At 41.3% G+C, this 25,919-nt stretch overlaps 1 protein-coding gene across 3 annotated transcripts in view; it reads left to right on the top strand.

The window, feature by feature from the left end:
• The window catches only part of Spats2l (spermatogenesis associated serine rich 2 like), a 175,670-nt gene that overhangs the window by 67,920 nt on the left and 81,831 nt on the right, over window positions 1-25,919 (top strand). For all 3 annotated transcript variants that reach the window (XM_045148145.1, XM_045148143.1, XM_045148144.1), the window contains exon 3: window positions 21,996-22,056. In XM_045148145.1, coding sequence (XP_045004080.1) covers window positions 21,996-22,056 — 61 coding nt within the window. The remainder of the gene's footprint in view (window positions 1-21,995; window positions 22,057-25,919) is intronic.

Here is a 25,919-nt window from a genome sequence, read left to right as displayed (position 1 = left end):
GGGTGGACTGGAGAATGTGAAAAATTCTTAAAGCAACAGACAGAAGAGAATTAAAAAGCTGAGGAGGAACAATCCTATGGAAAATAAAGTTGACAGAATAGGCCAGGTTTAGAAAACTGGAATGCTTGTGACAGTGTGTGAGTTCATGTAATTTTGCTAATAATGTTACAATTTCTATAAAGACTGGAATATTATTTAATTTTTATGTTTTATTTATGAGAGAGAAAGAAACAGAGAAAGGACATGCACTTTCCACTGCAAATGAACTCCAGACACATGTACCATTTTGTGCATCAGGCTTTACTTGGATGCTAGGGAATTGAATTTGGGCGGGCAGGTTTCACAAGCAAACACCTTTGACCATGGAGCCATATCTCCAGCCCTGAAACATTATTTCTATCATACTTTTTATAACAGAATTTTGTTTTATTGTTGTAGATAAAAGAATAAGGAAGGGCCAAAACTTCCAATGAGCAAAACAGGACTGGATCAGCCCTGCCACTTAGAACTCTTAACCAGAGATACCTTATTTCCTAGTCAGTTAGGACAGAGCAGAATGTGAGTTAAGAAAGTCATGCCCCAGCAGTGTAACATGAGATCCTGAAGCCCTCCTCATGGACGAGGGTGTCCTAGTCCTGGCTGCTTCTTCAGGCCTTGCACACCTGTGATAGTCCACTCTAGCCAGTCACCTGCGAGAATTTCTAAGGCAAAGTCCCCAAAGTCGGGATGTGGACAAGAAGAGAAAACATAAAATTTCAGCTCAATTCTAGAATTTATTCTGTTGACAGAACACCCAGAAAATGAAGTGATAACCATTAGATACCGAGACAAAGTTAAGTAGGACAGTAATTTTCCTATCCAGTGAGATAACTGGAATGCAAAATAAAGAAAATGTGGCATCTGAATTTCATCAAGGTAGCTTTTACAACATCTCAGGATTTCATGATGGATTTGATGGAGATACATGAACTGGATAACATAACAGCAAGTTGATTGCAAATAGATCTGTGTAACTAACCCGAAAGAGTGCAAAAGGGTGGAGAGGCTAACTTTTGTGGGCATGCACTTCTGTTTATTACCAGTCTCTTTTTATCAAGGATGTAAATATGATGAGCAGTAAGTAGCCGTAAGTGACTCCTATTGAACGTCTGTGGCACCATCACCCTGTATGTATTAGCTTATTAATCCTCACAGTTCTATGCAGTTGGCTTTTTCATCATCACTTTCTAATGAAATCAAGTAGAACAGATACTTTCCCTAAGGTTATGCAGCTTCTAAGTAGCAGAATTGATTCAAACCCAGAGTGTCTACTTACTGGTGTAAGTGACATAAAATTATATCCTTCAGCTTGTGAATGGCCAGAGTGAAATGGACAGTTAAAAGAACCCAAAAGAACCCTAATAGACTTGAAAAAACAAGCCAAATTAATTTGAGCCAAATATAACCCCATGCACTCAAGTGACCATAGATAGCAATTGCAAAAGAAAAGATTGGAACAGTGGCCTCCGTGACCTATCTCAGGAGGAAGTCCTGTAGAGTTTGACTGTAGAGTCATTATGAAGAATGTGGACAGTGATGTGATTTTCAATAAAATGCATTCTTAAGATACATTTGTTAAAGAATAAAGCCATTGACTGAGTGAACAAGGTAATGAGTGAACTATCAAATAAAAATAGTTTTACCTCACAGTACCTGACACCTACATAAGACCATCATAATAGGAGGAAAAAGATCATGACATCAAAATAAAAGAGAAACTGAGTGAGACGGGGAGGGGATATGATGGAGAGTGGAGTTTAAAAGGGGAAAGTGGGTGGAGGGAGGGCATTACCATGGGATATTGCTTACAATCATGGAAGTTGTTAATAAAAATAAGTTAGTTAAAAAATAAAAAAAAAAAGTTCTAGGGCTGGAGAGATGGCTTAGCGGTTAAGGTACTTGCCTGTGAGCCTATGGACTCAGGTTCAATTCCCCAGTGCCCACATAAGCCAGATGCACATGGTGGTGCATGCATCTGGAATTCATCTACAGTGGCTAGCGGCCACAGTGCACCCATTTTCTCTCACACACAAACTAACTCTCTCTCTCTCTCTCTCTCTCTCTCTCTCAAATAAATATAAAATATTTTTTAAAATAAAGTTCTATATGTCTGATGAGAAGTGAATTATGCTGAAAATTATTGAAGGTTTTATAAAGTCCTTCTCAGTTACCACATCCTTTGGTCTGTGAATGATTCTGTTCTAGAATAGAGGAAGTATTCTTAAGATGAATCTGAGTTTTGGAAGAGTGGTGGATTCTGGGATATCTGAGGTGGATGCTGAGCCAGAGTAGTGCTATGCACTAGATGCACCCTCAGGAGGAAGCACGAGGAATCCATGATGGTGGTTTGTTGACTAGAGGTGCCATGGCCACTTAAAGGTGGGGAATTCAAATATAGTTCAGGAAGAAGGGGGATCTTTTGGTCCCTGCTAGCCTCAGGAGTCCAGAGGGAATGAACAATCACCAGCATATTCTCTCTCTCCCCCCTTTCCCCCTCTCTCTGTCTGGGAAGCTTGTGGGGGATGAATGCTGGGATGAAGCTAGAACAGCTTGCAGTGCTATGGCTAAGTTGAAACCAGATAGGGGAGAGAGGGTGAACTAGAAAACAAACCAAACACAAAAATTTGAGAGAAAGCTTTGTCTGCCGATGACAGTTTCTTCAGATTTTGTCACCAAAGCTGTATTTTATTTTTTATTTTTTAATTTTTTTTTAATTTATTTATTTGAGAGCGACAGACACACAGAGAAAGACAGATAGAGGGAGAGAGAGGGAATGGGCGCGCCAGGGCTTCCAGCCTCTGCAAACGAACTCCAGACGCGTGCGCCCCCTTGTGCATCTGGCTAACGTGGGACCTGGGGAACCGAGCCTTGAACCGGGGTCCTTAGGCTTCACAGGCAAGCACTTAACCACTAAGCCATCTCTCCAGCCCTGTATTTTATTTTTTTGAGGTATTGTCTCGCTCTAGTCCAGGCTGACCTGGAATTCACTGTGTAGTCTCAAGCTGGCCTTGAACTCACAGCCATCCTCCTACCTATGTCTCCCCAGTGCTTGAGATTAAAGGCATGCACCACCACACCCAACAACAAGGCTATATGTTTGAGGTACTTCCGTCACTGCCTATTGACAGCTTCTTTCCATGACCATCTCAAATAGCCAGGCCCAAACAGCTCCAAGGAAATCATTGACTTTTGGGTGTATGCCTCATGGCTATCAGTTGGACATGACTTGGTTTCAGTTTTCACTTGAAGCTCTCACAAAACACATCTAAGGCCAAATGAGAGTATTCTCAGTGCCTCATGAAAAGCTCAGGGTGAAGACTGGGGAGGGACTACAGAAGAGTCGCTTCCCCTTCTGGAATTCCAGAGTTATAAGGGAGTCAGAGGTCCCCCATCTTTCTGAACACAGTGAGGGGAACCTCTCCAACATTTCTCTGGAGCGACCATTCACATTCTGTGGCAGGGCAGGATAGCTTCTCCTGTCCTTGAAGACAACAAAACACAGCAGGAAGAAAGAGATGAAAACACAGACAATAACGAGTTTAAGAAACAGTGAGAGAATACAAGAAAGGGGCTGGGACGGGAAGGTATTTCATGCAGATTTGTCATCAATGAGAAGTGGGAAATAAAGTTTAAAGGACCAAGAAAACATTCTTCTTCCCATTGAAAAATTTTCTTCCTGGGGCTGGAGAGATGGCTTAGTGTTTAAGGCGCATGCCTGCAAAACCTAAGGACTCAGGTTCGATTCTCCAAGTCCCATGTAAGCCAGATGCGCATGGTGACACATGCATCTAGAGTTCATTTGCAGTGGTTAGAGGCCCTGGTGTGCCCATTCTCACTCTCTCTCTCCCTCTCTGTCATAAATAAATAAATAAATCTTTTTTTAAAAAAAAAAGAGAATTTTTCTTCCCCATTTGGCCTTTTTTTTTTTTTTCTTTTTCGAGGTAGGGTCTCACTCTAGCCCAGGCTGACCTGGAATTCACTATGATGTCTCAGGGTGGCCTCGAACTCACGGCAATCCTCCCACCTCTGCCTCCCAAGTGCTAAGATTAAAGGCATGCGCCACCACGCCTGGCCCCTTTGGCCTTTTTTAAAAAAAGATTTTTTAATTATTTTGGAGTGAGAGACAGAGAGAAAGAAAGAGGGAGGGAAGAAAGACAGAGAGAAAAAAATTGGTGTGCCAAGGCCTTTTAGCTACTGTGAATGGACTCCAGATGTGTGTGTCCCTTTGTGGCGCGTGTGAAACATTGCACACTTATGTCACCATGTCTGGGTAAGTGGGACCGGAAGATTTGACCATGCATTCTTAGGCAAGCACCTTAACTGCTAAGCCCTGTCTACAGTCCAGTCCCCTTTTTTGAATGAATTTTACATTTACAATTCTAATTCTTGTGGACACAAAGATGTTCCCATTGTAATGAACCCAGAAGGAAATGTTTAAATTGTGGCACCAGCCTGCTGGAATGGGGGTCACTCTGAGGTTTGCTGTTGACCAGCCTTGGTTCCCTCATCTGTAAAATGGAGATAATAATATTGTCACTCTGCAGGAGCATTATGAGAACTTAGCAAAACAAATGTTGAAATGATTACCCAGTGTGGTGCCCCAGGGTGTGTGTGTGTGTGTGTGTGTGTGTGTGTGTGTGTGTGTGTGTGTGTGTACATGTGTTTGCACACATGTGGGGGCCAGAGGACAATCTCTGATGTTGTTTCTCAGGAATACTATCTCCCTTTTATGAGACAAGGTCTCTCACTGGCTTAGATGAAACTGGCTGGTGAACAAGCCCCAAGAATCTGCCTCCCCAGCACTGGGATTTCAAGCATGCACCACCATGGCCAGCTTTTTGATTTCTTTAAACCTGGGTTCTAGGGTACCGGCTAAGGTCCTTATGCTTGACAGGCAAGCTATCACAGCCCCAGCCCCAAGGTGGCTCTGTTTAGTTTGCTCATCATTGTATCCCCAACACTTAGAACAATGTCCAGTGCAGAAAGGGTACTTGGCTTAGCAGTTTAGGCGCTTGCCTGCAAAGCCAAAGGACCTAGGTTCAATTTCCCAGGACGCACATAAGCCAGATGCACAAAGTGGCACATGCATCTGGAGTTCATTTGCAGTGGCTACAGGCCCTGGCCATTCTCTCTCTCTCCCTCCTTCTCTCTCTCTCTCTCTCTTTCTCTCTCTCTTTCCCTCTTGCTCTCTCTCAAATAAATAAATAATAATAATAATAATAAAATCTTTTAAAGAGGATGAAAGAAGTCAGGCATGGTGGCACACGCTTTTAATCCCAGCACTCAGGAGGCAGAGGTAGGAGTATCGTCTTGAGTTCAAGGCCAGCCTGAGACTACATAGTGAATTCCAGGTCAGCCTGGGCTAGAGTGAGACCCTACCTTGAAAAACAAAACAAGACATACAAACAAACAAAAAAGGATGAAAGACAGCGGGAAGGAGGGAAAAAAGGAGGAAAGGAGGATGGAAAGAAGCAAAGAAGGAAGGAAGGAAGGAGAAAGGGAAGAAAATGGCCATTAATGCTTAAATATTGCTAAGTCATGATAGAACTGTCAAGCATTAGAGGTCTTTCTGTGTAAAGCATATGGCTGATTATTTAGAGGTTTGAAGAAGAAGAATGTTTTATCAAAACTAAATTCACTTTTCCTAGCATGGCTTCAGGATCTTCCAAACAACAGCTAATGCTGTGACCACTGTTTATCATCTTACCTCAGTCCCTGCCCGTGCACTCTATGAGGGGTCTAAAATGGCCTCATTCTATCCAATCATGTATTGTTTGAAGCTTGAAATGAAAAATGAATCCAAGTTAAGTCTGGCTGGTAGATAAAAACCTAGATTAATTTTCAAACAGTATCTTTAATCTTCCTTATAATTTTGAGACGCATTCAGCAAAACAGGACTATCTTTTTAGTGCCTAGTTATCTCTGTGTCAAGCCCCAGTCTGGCAAATTACATATTAACTGCTGGTCAGTTTCCAGGATAAAAAAAATTGGCTAATATTCAAACCAAGTGTAATCTTAAATACAAGTTATGGATTGCTTTCCTGGAGGCATTGGGAAACTTAGCAGCATAGCTTTTGTTTGAGAGATGCTTAATATTAGTCAGATTAAAGCATATGATTTCTTAATACTTAGACAGCAAAAAGTCAAGTTGCATCATATTGAAATCACTAAAATATGTCCAGTTCTCATTTCGGCATTTCTCTGATAATGAAGGAACTGGGTAAGTTTTAGATTCAGTGCTGTGCAACCAAAACAATGAGAGGGTAGGAGGGTGAATTGGCATGGGTAGGCATGAGAAGGAAACTGTCCCATTTATTAAATAAAAAAGGAAACAAAGGTGATTTTTACCTCTTGCTGCTGGACAGGTATGTAATTGAAACCATATCATCCAACATCATACATATATATATATATATGCATATATATATATATATGCATATATATATGTATGATACACACATATATACACATATATATACACACACACATATATATATACACATATATACATATATATATTTAACAATGTATTTCCTGACATCTTGATGCCACCTTCTGATGGCACCTAATTGTGTCCTACCTTCTAGTCTTATCTCCTGTCAGGAGCCAGTCTTAAAACTATTGCATTACAATTAAATTAAACACAGTGCATCCAATAGAGACTCACAGTAGATAACCAATATTTATTCATTGACATCTGGGCACTAAGCAGGTAGGTTTTCTTCTTGGCTTCAGTCATGACTCATTTACTTCTGCTAGAGAAGTTTTACATGTGTTCTTCCACCCACCTGAAATGCCACTCCCATTTTTGCTAGTACTGCCTCTAGGCCGTGCAAAAGGGCATGTCCTTTCTCAAGTCTCTGGTCAAAGCTACCTAAACCGAAGCTCTAATCCCCCCCACACACACACAGAAGTTGTTGTTTCCGAATGGTTAATATTCTTTTATAGGGGTGTGTGTGTGTGTGTGTGTGTGTGTGTTGTATGCACCTACATGTGACCTTACAGTGTTCCATGCACTCGCCTGCCATGGCCAGAGCAGAACATCAGGTGTCCTGTTCCCTGTACCATCGCTCTTCAGTCCATTCTCATTTTGAGCCAGTTTCTTACTAATACTGGAGCTTGCTGTTTTGCATGAGCCCAGGCAATTCCCTGTTCTCTGCTGTCCTTTGCAGGACCAGGGTTATAGGCATACATGGGCATGCCTAGCTGTTACATAGGATCCGAAGATTTGAAATTGAGCTATGCTTAGGCAGGAAGTGCAACGTGATAATTACAGTTTCTCTTGGTTCTGACATCTGTGCCTCATACCATCACCCCAAAGTAGTCTCAGTTCTTATAGGGATATACCCACCCACATAGACACCCTGCACATACAGGGTCAGGCTTATGGGAGGCACATTCTGTGGACATGTCTCACACCTGGGTAATGAAATTATTAGTGTCAGTAAAAAGCCAGAAACGCTGATTGCTTGTCTCATAAATTTGCCAAGATTGGACACAAATGGAATCAAGGCTGTAAAAGATGGGTCTATTTCATCAAGCAGGTGATCAAGACCTAATACATATACACCTCAAAATTGCTTCAAGGTAAATTGGATGGCTAACAGAAAGGCTTCCAATGGGAAATAATATATGACATTATATTTAGTTGAGAGGACTGTACAATATTTGAGTTCCTGTGTAAAAAACAGTTTTGATCCATTCAATCTTTAGAAAAATGATTTGGAAGAGATCAAACTGCATATTGCTAAAGCTTATAGACCATCATAAGCATCTGGCACTTCCTAAATTTCCCCCTATGTGAGTTGAACCATAGGGCAGGCTGTGGCTCAGCACAAAGCAGAGAGAAAATGACATCTGCTTTCCGATCTTTTGTGCTGTAAATTAAAGGAATAGACAAGGCAGACCAAGAGAAAAGTTTTCAGAGTTCCCATAAAGGACATACAAATATCAACAGCAATGAAATCTGTATTTGTTGCTGGTGTTACCTGGCTATCTAATGGTGAGATTAGTGGTTAAATGTGTTTGCATTGGGTGAAAACACTTTACCTCTCAGATTTCATAAAAGAAGTAAATTTCAGTGTCTTTCTTGGGCAGAAGTGTAGGCTTTGATGGGAGAAACTAGGATGTAACTTGGTTATCCAGAATACAAGTCTCCGTGCTGAGAAGAAGTGGAGGATGCTGGGAAGATACCTGTTTAAGCAGGTGGTATATGTGGATTCCAGTAAGTAAGATGCAGAGGGGTATGGTGCTCATGATTAGACCTTGACTCTGATAATGATTAGGAGGCATTGCCAGGTTGATAGTATGATGGGGAGAGGGGAGAGCCCTCCCTGTCCATCTGTGAGAGTGTGCTAAAAACTGGGAAATAAATCATTTAAAACTCAATGCTACCTAGAGAGAAAGAATAACATGAGGACCTGCATGTTTTTGTTGAAGATCTAGCTTGTCACAGGCATTATACACAGTAATTTGGAAAAGCGAAAGAACGCAGAATGGAATTTGTCAGACTCAGGCTTTTTCACAGAGGAAGGAATTCTTATGATTTTCATTACATTTATTATGTATTTGAAGCAATTTAAAATTAGTAATTTTCCCATTACAACATATCTCAGCTGACACATTTCTCTTTTTTTCTTATTATGGTTAGCAGTTGAAAGAAAAATTTGATAAGCAAATATGACCTCTAGAATTTTGAGCATATCAAAATGATCAACAGGCTGGAGAAATGGCTTAGTGGTTAAGGTGCCTGCCTGCGAAGCCTAAGAACTCATGTTCTAATCTCCAAGTCCCACATAAGCTAAACACAGTGATGCAAGTATGCAATGTCACACATGTGCACCAAAGGGCACACACACGTTTAGAGTTCATTTGCAGCAGTTGAAGGTTCTGGTACGCCCATTATCTCTCTCCCTCTCTCTTTCTCTCAAATAAATAAAAATTGATCAAAATGAGTTTTTTAATCTGTGATACTACATAGATAACACTGTATTGATTGCTGTGTCCATCTTGGTAAAATTACCTGAAATTAGAAATGAGGAAGGAGATTTAGTAATTTTTAGATTGCTTCCTACTTATTTCTAAGGCTTTACTTGCACTTTATTCCTTCTGTGTGATAAGTGTTTATCATTTTCCAAAGATAGTACTTTAGCTGTGGATTTGGTCCCTAAAACATTGATCATATCTAGCACCTGCAAGACAGAACCTACACTGCCATGATGATCTGTGGGAAGTAGTGGGCTTACTCCTGCCTGTTCTAAAGCTTTAAAAGAGAACAAGGGCTGAGGAGATGCCCCAGTTAGTAAAGGCATAAAGAAACTAAGCTTAGTCCCCAGAACCCATGTAAGAAGCCAAATACATAATTCCCATGCTGGGGAGAGACAGGCAGGCAGATTAGATGGTTGGAGTTCCCAGGCCAGCAAGTCTAGCCAACCTGGCAAGCTCTAATAAGAGACCCTGTCTCAAAAACAAGATAGATGGCTCCTGAGAGGTGTGACATAGAGGTTGTCCTCTTGCTTCCATATGCACACACATCCAAGCACATTTACCTGCACTCACATGAGCACACACACATATGCACACATGTGGGCGCACGCACACACATGAAAGCACAGAGAACAGATTACTCTGAGGACAGAGCACGGAGCTCTAAGTGTTCATGCCCTTAGCACACTGCAGTCAAACTTTGCCTTGGGCTCCCCTCTCTTCCTCTCTGGGGTTGCATTAGCCCCGAATCATGTGGCAGCCTCTCTGTGGGAGGAGAGAAGGGTGGAGTCACACAGGGAAATTTGTGATAAGAAGGTTGGCTTTCAAGGGTCAGCTCATCGGGCATGACCTCATAAGCCTCAGTTCTCACCTATAAACTAAGGCCAACAGGAAACCTAACACACAGGCCATAGGGGAATCTATTTATATCTTTTATAGTGTTTTTATAGGACCTAATGTATGTCAGGCACTCTTGTAATCACTTTACAAATAAGAATTCATTTCATTTGCATTACCACCCAACAAGGCAGCTTTTATTATCCCATTTTGCTAATGAGGAAATAGAGCCGTCAGATAACCTAGTCAAATTCCAAAACTAGCCACAGACAGAGCATGGATTGTCTTGGCAAAGTAACTTTTTTTATTTTGGACCATAAGGAGCAACATAGCAGACAAGCTCCTCTCTGGGACCATGACAGAAACTCATCTTACAGGGTGGCTGGCTGGGCCCGTTTGTGGTTAGCTAGGTGGGCTGTGATGGCTGGGACCAAGTGAGACCAAATCCAAAGAGCCGTAACATTGTGTGCAATACTTGTCTAAAACTTTCAAATCAGCAAATGGAGGTAGCATGAATAGAAGTAACTCACTTTGCAGGTAAGATGGGCCCCACTAGTAAGAAAACCCTCTCCACACTAATCCCAGGTGGTTACCACAGCCCATGCTTTCCTAATACCAGCTTTCCACTGGTAAAGGCTGGATGACCTTCCGTGCTGGATGAGAGCCTAACCCTAATAGGGTGCACATCCTTCAACATGATTTGCATGTTTTCATTGAGTGTAAAACTAGCTAACAGATGTTTCCCCTTGGGTCTAGAACCAGGAAAGGTTTAGAACTGGGCAATCACTTCAGGGTGCAGTGCCAAGAATGTTAGCCAGTTGATTAGTACACCAGTCCTGATGTCACCCAGAAGATGAGAAGCATTAGCAGACCTTTGGAAGGTTGATTTGGTTCCAGCCGGAACTACCTCAGAGCCTCTGCCGCAGCCAGGTAAAGGTTTCGGTTCAGTCTTACAGTTCTGCCTTCCCTAGGGTGAAAAGAATGAAGACCTGGGCACTCACTAACATGGGCCCAAAGGCAAAAAATACTGGGCAGCTTACAAAAAGAAAGCAGTCAGTCTTCTCTCAGAGGCGAGGCCTCTCCGCCTCAGGGAGCTGAAGCAGCCCAGCTGCTGGTTACTCAGCCGCACCCTGGGTCCTGTCACTGCCCTGGTTTCTGGCTCCACCTGTGGCACTATTGTGATGACTTGCTGGTCACAGTAAAAGCAAGTTGATAAAGGTGGCCAGTTGGAGAGCGGAGCTTATCCAGCCGACCGCTGAGGAAACCAGTAGCTTTGACTGTGCTCTGGGAGCCCAAGGTGGACACCTGAAGCGGTGAGTTGAGGTTCAGTGGTTGGGCAACTTTAGGAAAGCAGTGATGGGTGGAGGCGAGGACCAAGGCTGGTTCCAGGAGTCATCACATCCCGTTTGCCTCTGCCACAACCAGTGACAGTTCAAGGAAGTAGGAAGAATCTCACTTCCTCTGAAAAAAATAATTTACCAAGAAATGATAAAATGTTTATTAAGCGAATTCTGGCTTTGTGAGCAAGGACTGTTGTGACGCACTTAGAGCAAGTTTCCAGTACCAGGTGCTTGTTCATTAACAGCCAAGCCAGCCTTCCCGAGTTGGCTGGAAACAGACTTAGTTAGGAGTTCTCTTCACAGAATCACAATCCATGTTTTTCTTTGGAAATGACTATGTGGTCTTCTGTAAAGATTTTATAAAAAGGTATAAAATGTATCCGCACTATCCTTCTAAAAGTAAACCTGCCCTTTATCCACCTTTCTGTAGTGGGCAGATCTCTGGGTGGGACTTGCTACTAGAACTGACCATATTACAGAGTTGTTCTTACCACAACCTTGAGCCAGGCCAATTCCAACTCGTTTCCTTCCCCATTGCCACATCTGTCTCCTTTCTGTTAGCTAGTTTTACACTCAATGATCTGTCTCCTCTCACATACACACATACACACACACACACACTCATGTGAATACCACAGGTCAACACTGGGTGTTTTTCTCACTACCTAATTTTTTGAAGTATTTTCTTATATTTTTATTTACTTATTTATTTATTTGAGAGAAAGAGGCAGATAAAAAGAGAGAGAATGAGTGTGTCAAGGCCTCTAGCCACTGCAAACAAACTCCAAATGCACATGCCACCTTGTGAATCTGGCTTTATGTGGGTACTGGGGAATTGAACCTGGGTCTTTTGGCTTAGCAGGCAAGCATTTACCACCAAGCAATCTCTCCAGCCCACTACCTTGTTTGTTGAGACAGGTTCTGTCACTGAGCCTAGGAGAACACTGATTCAGTTGGACTAAGCTAGCCAGCTTGCCCCAGGATTCTGCTGCCTCTACCTCTCCAGTGCTGGGATTTCAGACACATACCACCACATCTGGCTTTCACATGGGTTCTAGAGATTCATACTGAGGTATTCATGCTTGTGCAATAAGTATTTTACCAACTGAGACATATCCCCAGCCCCTATGAACATGTTTTTTTCTATCATTGATCTGTCATCTTCTTGGGGGACAGAACTCAGGGGCAAGGAAATACACATTCAAATCTTAGCTCAGCCGCCTGGTAGCCATATGATTTAGCTGAATACTTTACCTCTCCCTCTGTGTACCTGTCCCTTTTTCCATAAAAACAAGTTGACAAGAACTTAAGTCAATATTTTATAGGGCTACTATGACTGTAAATTAATACATGGAAATACATAGGAAGTCCTTAGAGAAGTGTTGGTTAAATAGTGAGTTCCATGAAAGTTAGCTTTAACCATACCAGTATTTCCCATGAAGCCTGGAGCTTTTCCAGTATTAAACAAATATTTATTCAATAATAAGGAAAAACATTTCTCTTCCCTAGGAATTGTCCCTAGATCATTAGAGATAGAGAAAAGAAAAAGAAACTTGAGGAGGGGAGAGGAAAATAAAGAAATGTATGGAGGAAAGAGAAGCATGCTATTCCTTTGCAGCATTTGGGGAGTTATGATAAGGATTTTTGAACCATGGGGTGTAAAGAATTCTGTTAAGCTCTAGTGTCTCAATCCCTCTGGTGTGATCTTCAGGGAGACAGCCTGCTGTGGGGTGCTTGCAGAGCATGGGATTCCTTTTCTGCTTCCATAACACTGGCCACTTCATCTTGCTGGAGGCATCTTTCAGGATGAGCATGTTGTTAAAGACTTGAGCTTACATCATCACATCTTCTTACAAAATACTGATCATAATTAAGTTGCTGATACAAGTGGGTGCTTGTACCAGGTCCAGGTCACCCACATCTCTATGGAAACACATGTTTGCTCTAAAACCTAGTAATAAAAAGTAGAATTTTTTAAATAGGAGCCAGTGTTGGGTTACTTTTGGGGAGAAAAACTTGTTTATATTTTCCAGCCATCAAAGTCTTATGAAATGAAATACTTTTAAATTAAATAGAAAAACCCTGTCTCAGGTGAATGCTAATGAGCTTGCCTGTGTTCTCCTCACTGTCCCTCTCCACACACCTTCAGCGGCCAAGATTTCTGCGTTTGTTTATTTCTGCTGTCCTTTGCTCCCACCCGGGAGAGGTGGTTTGGCACTTTATGCAAAATGGTTCATCTTCATTCATAAGCATTTGTACCAAAGCAGAAAACCCAAAGCGGGCCTACCCTGAAGTGCTGTGTGAGCCCCTTTCCCGCATCTCTGTATGCACGGCACACAGAGGTGCTTACAATGTACAGGACCCGCTGCCCCAGGAGCACCACGGTTGAGTAAAGATCTTCTCCCATAAAGGTCTAAAACTTGCATCAGCACATCTTGCCCTAGATCAGCTCAAGTGATATTCTAAGTGATTGGAAGCTTTTATCTGCCTCTGAAAGCAGGCATTTTCAAATAAGTATTGACTGTTAATGACCTGTTTAAATAAAACATTCAATATTCTTTCTTCCTCCCACAAAGAATTTAGTAGACAGAGGCATTTCTAAACCAAAGGCTAACCCTGCTTTTCAAAGGAAGCTGAGCTGAAGCTTTTAAATGTGAACATTTTTTTTTCTGACATTTGCCCTTAAAATGCTATTCAGTGGAGTTGTGCTAACAGTGGGTTGAGTACATTCAAGAGTCTTTGAATAAAAATTCAACCTTGGGATTTTTTTTTCTCCAAATTAAACACAAAAAAGTCTAAGTATCTCAATATGAAATCATGTCTCCGTAACCACTGTTTTATTGTTTGTGTCCTCACTCCTAATAATTAAAGCAACTTTCCTCTGAGGAATAAGGAACCAACAAGAACTTTTATTAAAGTGTGGGAATTAAAACACAGGGAAAAAAAGAGCCCTTGGTGTATCAGAGAACTCAGTAATTACAGGCCAGATAAGGAACAACAGGGGGTTAAGGGACAAGGAGGACACAAAACAGAAGACAGAAGTCTGAGTAGCTGAAAGGTGAGACAGCAGGAAAGCTCTGTAATATTCATTTTAGATATTCCCAGTTATATAGAAGAGCCAGTATTTGCCTCTTCAGTGGGCATTATGGTTACTCCAGTTTGCTTAGGGAACAGGACTGGGCATCTCTTAATGTGATCTATACAGTGCAATAGCTTATTGCATCAGAAATGTCACCAAATCCCTTTTTTAAAAAGGTGAATGTTCAGCTTCCTGCCCCTCCCCCCCATAGCAGCTAAGTGTTCCCATCAGCTCCCAGTGCCCTTACAGACCTGCAATAGCTGAGAGGCCGAGAGGACCACAGAGGGCATTTACTTCCACCTCTTTCTCCTCCACAGCTAGAGACCTGAGGCCCACATGCCAGGCAGTGGTGTATCAGCATGAAGAGTGCCCTATAGGGAGAGATGTGTACCCTTCTCAGCGCCCCCTGCCCAAGCTTACCCGTCCCATTTCCCATTCTCTCAGAGCTTTACTCTGCTATGGGCTGATGGTAGGAGAAGAAAGAAGTTATCAGTGACCTTGTGCCTTCTTACAAAGGTCATAGCATGCCCTAAATTACATACAAATGCATCTGGCTCTTGCTGGGTTCATAGTCTGGGAAACAGCAGGACACTGTCTGGGCTGACAGGCGTTTGGTTGCTTTTCAAATTCCACCCCATCATGGAGATCCTATACATAAGAACATCCCTGCTTCCTCCCCTCTGGGCCATGATGAAAAGTGTCTTAGATCTGCATGTTCACTGCATTGTTGGCTATACCAAAATCAGATACATTGTTTAGTTCATTTATTCCAAGGAATTCGTTTAACCAGTCCCATGCATGTCATCGAGCAGCGTCTCCCCGTGCCCAGTAAAGCACCAGACTCATTGCAGCTCTTGCAGTCTCAGCTAAGGCAGGATGCTACAGGAAAACAGCCATCTCTCGATAGCAAGTACCTGCCTGCCCATTCCCATGGGAGCAATTATAAATTCTACCTGTAAGATTGTGAGGAAGTGAAATAAAAAAATAAAATAAAATAAGAAAGTTTGTCCAGTTCTTTACCAAAGTACCTTGTGTACATCCATCCAGTCTCTGTAGAAATCTGTCTGTTGTGCCTTGGGATCCAGAAAGGCATATATAAACCCCTTCTTTTTGTTCCCAGAATGGAGGTTCTAATCTGTGGTTAGTAGGTGGGCATCTACAGGGTTAGTTGAAACACTGCTTGCCCACCCCAGCCCAGCTCCTGATTCTCCCTACCTAGTGTAGGGTGGGCAGTTTGCGTTTCTAACAGGTTCCCAGGTGAAACTAAGGCTGTTCCCCTGGAAGCCATGCTCTAAGAACTGCTGCTCTAGGACAGCGTTTTCTACTAGAAATAGTGTGACCCACACACAATGTTGAGTTTTGTAGTACTCACACCTGGTGGCGGGGGCGGGGGATAAAAAGAAATGCTTGAAATTAATTTTGATGTTTACATTTTGTTTAATCTATTAAATACTATTATGTCAATATATAATTAATATAAAAATATTAAGGAAGCAATATACATTCTTTTTTGTATTAAGTCTATATAATTCAGGGTCTGTTTTTTTAATTTTTTATTTTTTTATTAGTTTTGTATTCAGCAAATACAGGCAGTTTGGTACCATTATTAGGCTCATCCGTGGCCTACCCCTCCCCATTGGCCCCTCCTTGTTGAGGTATATGGGTCGTGCATTGTGGGGTTAGCCCACAGTTACAGTACAATAAATGTCTCTGCATATCATGACCCAACATGTGGCTCTGACATTCTTTCCGCCCCCTCTTCCGCAAAATTTCATTCAGGGTCTGTTTTATACTTCTAAGCACTTTCCATCCCAGACAGGTTGCACAGGAAATTGTCCTTGGAAACCACTATTGGTCTGGACGTGCATTGGCATTTGGGGTCCACGTGTTTCTCTTTTCAGAGCTCCTCCATTGATTCTGATGATTAACGAGAAGGTCAAGTGGATCTTCATTCTATACCAGCCTGGCCATCTCCCTTCTGTAAGGAGTGAGGACATGTCCTGCTACTCCCTTCCGCTGGCATGGTTATAGTTTATGAAATGTTTATTAGTAACCCCAAAATGCAGTCTGGCTTTTATGCTTTTACAAATCATGGGAAAGTTTTCATAAATGACCATGAAACAAATTGTTAAAGTCATTTTCTTCAGCTTGACTTATGCCATTCCTCTGGCTCTGTAAGTCCAGATCAAGCAGAGTGACATAATACCTGAGAACAGGAAAGTGAACCTAAGAGCAGTCATTGTTTTCAGAGAAAGAAAAGTGAAACCTCATTACTGCCGGCATGATGAGACATGAAGCGAAAGAGAGAAAAGTCAGAAAACAAATTGGCACCTCAATCCATTGTTTAAAATTTTTATGTTTCCTATGATTGCATGAGAAAGATATATATGACCTTGGAGTTTGGTAATAGATCACCCTGACATGCATATTAAATTTCATTACGTTATATCAATTAGAAATGTCAAAACAAATATATTGTCAGAATTACTGCCATTCAGGTTTATTTTTCATAGAAATGCTTATTTTGTTTACAAGCTAGTAACTTTTCAGCCTTGTATTAATGCATAATAAGTAAGACTGTTTCTTAGCGCATAGTTCAGTTTGATATAAGTTTGTGCCTGAGGTAATTGGTGATAACCATATTTGTGTTTTATTAATTTTACTCTGGAGAGGTACAGGGATGATATATTAAAATGACAAATTTCTTCCTTTATGATTGATGTCTTTTCATAGTAAGTTTCAATAATTTTCTTGATCTTTATTTTTCTCTGAGGTATCTATTTAAAATATATGATACCTATATATTTGTAATACTATTGCTAAAATCTAAATTATAATTGTAAGGAAAAAGACTTAATACCTAAACTTTTTAAATGTTGCATGCATATCAGCACTTACATTTATTGGCATCTTAATTTTGTACTGGTTAATAGATTTGCATGGAAGATGCAACTATAGACTTTATTTTTAATATTTTATTTTTATTTATTTATTTAAGAGACAGAAAGAGGCAGAGAGAGAGAATGGGTGTGCCAGGGCTTCCAGACACTGCAAACAAACTCCAGATGCATGTGCCACCTTTTGCATCTGGCTTACGTGGGCCCTAGGGAATTGAACCAAAGTCCTTTGGCTTTGCAGGCAAGTGCCTTAACCACTAAGCCATTTCTCCAGCCCAGCTATAGACTTTTGATTATAGCTATTTAATGCTTAACAGCATAGGTACACTCTGAGAGAAGCATTACTAGGCAAACCTGTCATTATGCAAACATCATAGCGTATACTTTCATACACCTAGATGAACCTGCCTATAACATAGAGGCTATGTAGCATTGACATCATGGTAGCTTGAATCAGATGTCCCCCCACTAAGTTAAGGTGTTTTGAATGCTTGGTCCACAGCCAATGGCAATTCTGGAGGTAAAGCCTTGCTAGAGGAGGTATGTTATTGGGTATGGACTTTGGGATGTTATAAACAGTTTCTTCCTTGTCAGAGGTTGGCTCACTTTCTTGCTGCTATTTTCCACCTGCTGTGGCAGAGGTGATGTCCAGCCTCTGCTCATGTCATGCTTTCCTCTGCCATTTTGAAGCTTCCCTCAAGACAGTGAGATAAAATAAATCCTTTCCTCCCATCAGCTGCTTTTTCTCAGGTGTTTTGTCACAGCAACACAAAAGTAACTAGAACAGCCATCATCTGTACAGCCTGTCATTGGCCAAAATGTCCTATGCAGTATGGCTAGCGTCTGGCCTCAGTCATTGATCTGGCCCAAGAACAGCCTCAAGTGCTAATAAGAATTAGAAACCAGTGCTAGAGAGATGACTTAGCAGTTAAGGTCCTTGCCTGCAAAGTCAAAGGACCCAGGTTCAGCTCCCCAGAATCCATGTAAGCCAGACTCCCAAGGTGATGCATACACACAAGGTCACGTATGTGCACAATATGGTGCATATGTCTGGAATTCAATTTTAGTGCCCAGAGGCCCTGGAACGCCAATATTCCCCCCCCCCACACACACACACACAAATAAAATAATTTTTTTAAAAAAAGAATTAGAAACCAGGTTCTTCCCAGAGCTGTGTCTGCTGCACAGACTTAAAGCTGGTGTGATCTTAATGGGTTAAGAAATGGGCAGTGAATCATGTCTAGCAATACTACACCACAAGATATGATAGTCAAGCATGATTTGAAAGAATCCGGAAGGTCTATTCCATCAGTCAGTATAAGGCCTAAAAATGTCAGATTAGAAACTGCTCATGTCTTCGCCTTATAGGGCTGGGGTTTCATGTTACTGAGTCCAGGGCTTGTCATGTAGGAGGAGGGGAGAACATGCTTCCTAGAGGAAAAGCTTCTTCTCTATGCAGGGTGAGTTAGAGTGAAACTAAGTTGTGCTGATTGGCCAGAGATAGATGACAGCATAGAAAAGATTCCCTAAAAGCTGAGGGGTACGAAGCGTTTTCATCTTCACATGGGAACAATGAGTCTGCTCCGAGGCATAAGCATGTGAGACTTTGCAGGGACAAGGTGCTTCCGAGCATCCTAGAGGGGCCTGTGCCACCTGGAAGGTGCAGGCAATTGCAGGTCACCCTCACCTGCCCCACAGATTGCTTGGCATTCATCCTTATCAGCAGAACCCACTATCTAGCAACCCATAATTTCTAAAGGCAAACCAATTTCTTTGTTCTGCTTAGATTAAAGCCCTTCAATTAGTTCCCATAACCAAAGCTGTGGCCAATTTCCCAACCCTTTCTTGTACACTGGCCAGCAGAAAGGCATGATTTGGAAAGAACATTGGAATCCACCTAAAAAGAAAAAGCCCTTCACGTGGGAAGCGAGGTGGGGGAGACTAGCTCCTACAATTATTTTTATCCTCTCATCTCAGAAACTTACAATAGCCCCAATCTATACTTGTAGCCAACATTTTCTTCCCTCTCTCCCTCTCTCTCTCTCTCTCTCTCTCTCTCTCTCTCTCTCTCTCACACACACACACACACACACACACACACACACAACATCGTGATTAATCTACTGGTATTTGTACTGAGGAAGAGCCATCTTTGAGGTAGACCTTGTGGTCAGCAAGCAGAGGAAGTGTCAAGAGGGGAATGTGTGGGAGAGGGATGTATGCACACACACACACACACACACACTAACTTGTGAGTGTAGCTTACCATTAGTGTTAGCACTTCCTCGGGCATTGGAAATATCTGCTCCATGGAATTCCAGCATGTCTCCCCTGTGGATTATAACACTTCAGTTTTTCAATACACTGCACAGCCGAATTCTAGACTTCATGGCGCACATGCAAAACAAAACACCATATTTTCTATTAGATTTCATATATATGCTATGGAAAAATTAGATATGTTCATAAAATTCAGCTGGCTTAGTTGAATGAAAGGCATTGTGGTTCCTAGGCCTTTCCTAACAATTAACACCAGCGCCATCCATCATTGTTCAATTCCTGTAGCACTATGAGTTTACCTCATGACCTCACCCAGACCTGCACTACATCACACCCTGAAAAAGATATATATTATCAGTGAAGGTTTACATAATGCCAGAACTTTCATTTGATTAAGAAAATCACCCAGAAGTATTTCAAGTATCATAATTGTGGACCATCTTGTCGGCTGTGATGACTGAAGACTTTACTTTTCAATCATGGCTTGTAAGCAGAAACACTCAAGTTTATTTGTTCCTGGTCTGACACACTGTCTGTCTTCATGGTCAGTAGCCATTAGAAAATAATCTTGGGCTGGAGGGATGGTCTAGCAGTTAAGGCATTTGCCTGGGAAGCCTAAGGACTCAGGTTCAATTCCCCAGTGTCCACATAAGCCAGATGCACAAGTAGATGCATGCATCTGGAATTTGTTTGCAGTGGCTGGATGCCCTTGCATGCCCATTCTCTATCTGCCTCTCTCCCCTCTCTCTAGCTCTCTCAAAATGGATAAATAATTTTTAATATAAGAAAATAATCTTGTTTCACTTCCAGGGGCCAGAACAAATGAGAATAAAATTTAGGTATTATTTGCCAGCTAGGATATTTACTTTCTCCTATATGCCAGGAATTGGAATACAGACTTTGCCAAATGGAAGAAATGAAAGGTGTTTTCAATAGGCTGGGGCTCTTTGCAGAGCATGTGGGAAAGAGCTGCTGTACTGGAAATGAGGATGCAGGGACTCTCTGGCTAGTATGCCCAACCGTGTGTCAGTTGGCAGTACTATTTGGAAACTTCTAAAAATAAAATCTTATTGCTTCCAATATCTGATAATATGTCTTAGTGGATTTCTGTTTGAGAATAATTGGAGTGATAATAGAGCCTACATTGGATAGTGTCCAAAAATCAGCAAAAGGTGATGAATCTAAATTTATACTTTACTTAAGGTTTAAAAGAAAATAGTTGGAAGAAATAGACAATTTTTGCAAGCTGCCCCAAACATACATCATGTCTAAAGAGGAGGACATTTTATATCAGAAGTCATAAAGGGGACAAAAAGAAGTGTTTCAATAACTATGGACTGACAAAAAGCATTCAGCATACAATTAGGCCACATGTATGTTAATACCTTGGCCTGACTAGCTCCTAATTTCTGAACCATTCATGCATTTATGTTATTTATTCTCTATCTCTGAAAGATTGAAACTAAAGTAAAGACCTAATTTCAAGGGCTGGAGAGAGAGCTCAGTGACTAAAGGCGCTTGCTTGAAAAGACTGATCGCATGGGCTCAATTTTCTAGTACCCATGTAAAGCCAGGTGCACAAAGTGGTACATGCACCTGGAGTTCGTTGCAGTGGCAAGAGGCCCTGGTGTGCCAATTCCCACTCTCTGTCTCTGTGAGCAAAGACATTTAAAAAAATGTAAAGACTTAATATCCATTTTCCATTTGATCACATGAGAGATACAAAACACCATGGCTTGGTGTTAGGCACACAGAGCTCAGAGTGGGGGCCACTTCACAGAGGCGATTGGATGGCACAGAGTAAAGCAAGCCAGAAGACCATGAACAGTGTTCATGGGCCACTGAGCCTGGCAATGCTGAGCCTATAGGCTTCAGAAATCATGGTGAATGGACCTATGTATTGATCTAAAGGTTGTTTGCAATACATTGGTAAGTGTGTTGCTGGAAGGTGATAGAGGGAAGTGGCAACTATGGTTGAGGTGGTGAGGGAAGCCCTCTTTATGGAGGGAAACTTGAACAGGAAAGAAACAGTCATGCTAAGAGCTGAAGCGAGAGCCTTCCAGGGAGAAGGAAAAGAGAAAAGAGTGTTTCATATATTGACACCTATGTGTTTCTGTAGTGCTTAATAAAACTCTGCGTATGCACAGTAAACATTTGTGAGGTTACCTAGGGCTGATAAAAGCTTTGGGAGTGAGGATTACCTTGAAAATGCATAGTTGAAATTGGCGCAGTTTCCCTCCCCTCACTGTTTTTAACCACTTTCCACATAAGAAGAAATGCTGTGTAGGTGCATCACCATCTCTCATTGTCATTTTTCACATCATGATGAATAAAGGATTTTACATTGTCTTCCAGAATTATCATAACATACTTTTTAGAACAGGGGTAAATCAGATGTTTAAACAGGAAAGTATTTTTACATTTAAAATGGTATCTATGACTGAATGAAACAATTGATCATGTTAGAAGGGAACATAAAACAGCACATTGGGAGAAGTTTTGAAATGTTAATCTTGTTTTTTAACCTCTTCTTTACAGGGCTTATTCCACTAGAAGCAAGATGGCTGAACTCAATACTCATGTGAATGTCAAGGAAAAGGTAAGATCCACTTTTTCATTCACTCTCAGAAGCTACAAACTTGGGCTGGTTTAGCGGTTAAACGCTTGCCTGTGAAGCCTAAGGACCCCGGTTCGAGGCTCAGTTCCCCAGGACGTACGTTAGCCAGATGCACAAGGGGGCGCACGCGTCTGGAGTTCATTTACAGTGGCTGGAAGCCCTGGCATGCCCATTCTCTCTCTCTGCCTCTTTCTCTATTTGTCGCTCTCAAACAAATAAATAAAAATTAAAAAAATTTTAAAAAAAAAGGAAGCTACAAACTTGATTAACAAAATCCCTAGCTAGTAGGATCTTGAATGGAAGAAGGGGGAAAGAGTTTGCAGAGACACACAGTAAGCTTGTCCTACTAAGTGCAATATTTAGCAGAATCTTAAGTTGCATTTATGAAAAATATGATCATATTACATTCATTTTCTTCTCATTTGCTTTTGACCATAGCCTCATAAGTGGAATTTGTTGTCATTTCCATTAAGGTGAAAATTGAGAAACAGAAGTAATTTGGTTAAGTTCACACAGCAGGTACATGACGCTTCTGGGATTTGAACCCAGACCATGGCATTCTGTGGCTCATATTCCTTGTGACTTCTCTCTTTCCTGCTTCCTTTCTTTTAACTTTTCTAAGGGGGCATGGTTTCACTGGGAGGCCCTGGCTGGCTGAGAACTCACTGTATATATTAGGCTGACTTCAAACTTGTGATGATCCTCCTTCCCATGCTTTTCCAATGCTGGAATGACAGCTGTGAGCCACCGTGCCTGGATCCTAAGGCTCATATTTTTAGTCACCTCAGTTGCATCTAAGCACTCAAGAAATGGCCTCTTGCAGAGAACCATTTTATCACCTGGTGGACCTCCTGGGAATCCGTTAAGGTTTCTTTTGACTCTGACAGTTGATGATACTGACCACCTCCCTCCCCCATCATCTGTTGAAGACTGGTCACTCTTCAGAGCCCTTCCCAGAGAAGCTTCCTCTGCTTAGGGTTAGCATCCCTCTCTTTCCACCTGTGCTATCCTGGTACTGTTCGCACTTTGATGACCATGAACCTTAGGCTACGGAGATATGTCTGTCCAACTCACTCCATCACAACAGAGATTCTGGAAGGGATTTGTCCATGGTCATCTAGCTGAGAACAAGAGCCTGGTCAGGAACCTGGGTCAGCCCATTCCTATGCCGCTTTCCCTAGAGCCACTCCCAGGTTCCACTGGACTGCCCTATTCTTAGGGACAGAATGTGTTCTTGTTTGTTTGCTTATCCCCACCTTACTAAAAGTGCAGAGTAAAGGACAAGAGAAAGACTCCTTGCTATTTTCCCTCTTACTAGATGGCACTGATTATATAGCTTGGACTTTTGCTCGCACAGAATGTATGTTTAGAGTGGAGAAGCCAAAATAAACCCCAGAACATGTAAATATGCATAATCATTTCATGAAGAAAACACAACAAGGCACTGTGGTGGGAAAGGAGGTTTGAAAGGTGGCAACTCTACAGGAGTATATCAGGGAAGCCCCTGGAAAGGAATATTTGAGCTGAAATAAGAATGATGGGAATGAAACAATGACGTAAAGATCTGAAGGAAAAGAAGTTGCAGGGATAGAAAAGCAAAAGATGCTGCTTAAGGTGGACTGAGTTGTGTGTGTTTGGAGAGCATATGGCCCGAGTGAAGTGCAGAGAGGATGGGGGCTGAGGTAGAGGGTACCAGCCACCTCACCTGGGCCCATGGACCTCCACGAATGGAATCCAAAACTCTGTATTCTTGAATGGGAACATTTTTATCTTTCAATACAAAGACATATGTTTTTATCATCTTAAATAAGTTTAGCATTTCCTTCATCCATAAAATGTAGGCAAAGGGGGAAATAAACCCAAGGTAGCAGTTGCAGGACCTATGACTTAAATAACTAGAAATCACAAGTGTTTTCATATCAGTTTCCATTTTTTACAGATATTCTGCTACTTGTTCAACACTACTTCAAAATTATTACAATTCTAGAACCTGGTGCTATATTGTATTTGACGCTTTAATAGAGAAGTGCACATATTGCTGAAATATAAATACGTTTTTTCATTAATATTTGAATATATCGATATGAGTGCTATCTTTTGCAGTCATAATGTATTTTATGACATGAATTTCAACATGTTATTCTGAGAAGGGTCCCACAGGCTTCATCGAAGGTGAAGGTCTGTGTACAAATAGCTTTAAACCATGGTAGAGCTATATAGAGCTCTCTTCCAAGGGCAAAAGGAATCCATTGGAAGATGGTAAGCAGGAGGAAAACCTAATGTTAAGTTATGTTGCTAAAAGCTCACCTTTGTTCCCTTAGCAACTATGGAACATGTTTTGTATGTTTCCTTATTAAATAAATTTCTATGTAGGAAGACAGTGAGGCTTGAGGCCAAAGTCAGACTTGGCCTTGTCTGGTTCTAAAGCCTGTTCCCTTCTCAGCCTGTAACTGCTCCTCAGGGTGTCCACCAGACCACAGGACACGCTGGTTACCCCAAGCTTCTAGGGACATAATCACAACCTGCTTTCACCAACATACAATTTCTTTGGAGTCTTGTGTGTCACCTTGAAAGTCGATACAAAATGTTAATCTATCATATACCATATTGTATCCCATATATTATTTTAATAAAAAACTGTTTTAGCTTCTTGATCATTGAGTGAGCAACAGCAGAAAGATATGTCCCCTTGTTAGTGTGGCTTTGTGGTTTTTGTGATATTGTTGTGACTTGTGATAATTTATTGAAGTGAGAATATGTGCTCTCCAGTATAAAAAGCAGAGTCAAGCACCACAGTGCTGACCACCAGTTGACCCCTTTCCATCTATCTGGAAACCCAAGGATTGAACAGTTTCTTACATTGGGCTGTGGGGCTAGAAGATACTTTAATGAATCTGATTTCTAGCAGCTGAGCCCTACAAAGCACAGCTGGTGGATGGACCACTCTGTGAGGCCATATTGTCAACATTAAAATGTCTTACTCAGAACTGAGGAAACAGTTGATCTGTCACACACACCACAGGTTCAGAGCATTGGCTTGGGCTCCACGTAATCCACCTGTCCTAGGAAATAGAAGAGATCCATGTCACAAGTAATGGTAGGAGTTTTACCACTTCACTTTAGTAACTAATCAGAGTGTTGACAGTATTTGGGAAAGGGTGATGTTTAAGTTGTAAATATTGTGAATCTCTATGACAATATAAGCAAAGCTCCTCTAACTTAATTAGTGAATTCCATCTTCCCATGGAAAAAGGTTAATAGATTTCTCAACTCAGTAAAATAAGCCATAATAAACAACTGAAAATTCTGATCATTTATAGTTTTACATTAATTTATTTTTGTATGCTTACTTCCTTTAGTTATTAGCCTTTATAGCCTTTTTATGATTAGTTTGTTTCTCAATCTGTCACACAAAGCAATGACATTTCAGTTCTGAAAATTAAGAATAATAACTATTATATCTTAAATTATAAGCTTTTATAGATTAGACAGCAGGTCTATACTGTTTTGATACAAGATCTAGTCAGGCATTGTGGGAAATTAAATAACAAAAGTTTCAGGATGAAATGAGCCCTTCATTTTTCTCTAGTTGGTCTATAATTGGGTAGTGGATTGAACAGGAATGGCCACTTTGGTGAGAAAGTAATTTTTGTCCTCCTGCGACTTTGAGTCCAGAAGAGAAACTAATAAGGTTTAATATTCAAGACAAATGAATCTTTCAGTAGACACTGTGATATTTTATTTGAAAATACCTTTATATTGTTGGTTATACCTTGAAGGATTTGAATTGGAAATGAAGCTAGAGTCAGGTTAGCATTGTTAGTCAGAAGCTTTTATTTATTTGT

This window comes from Jaculus jaculus, chromosome 4 (genome assembly GCF_020740685.1).
Source record: "Jaculus jaculus isolate mJacJac1 chromosome 4, mJacJac1.mat.Y.cur, whole genome shotgun sequence".
Lineage (NCBI taxonomy): Eukaryota > Metazoa > Chordata > Mammalia > Rodentia > Dipodidae > Jaculus > Jaculus jaculus.
This window is presented reverse-complemented; position numbering and strand designations above follow the sequence as displayed.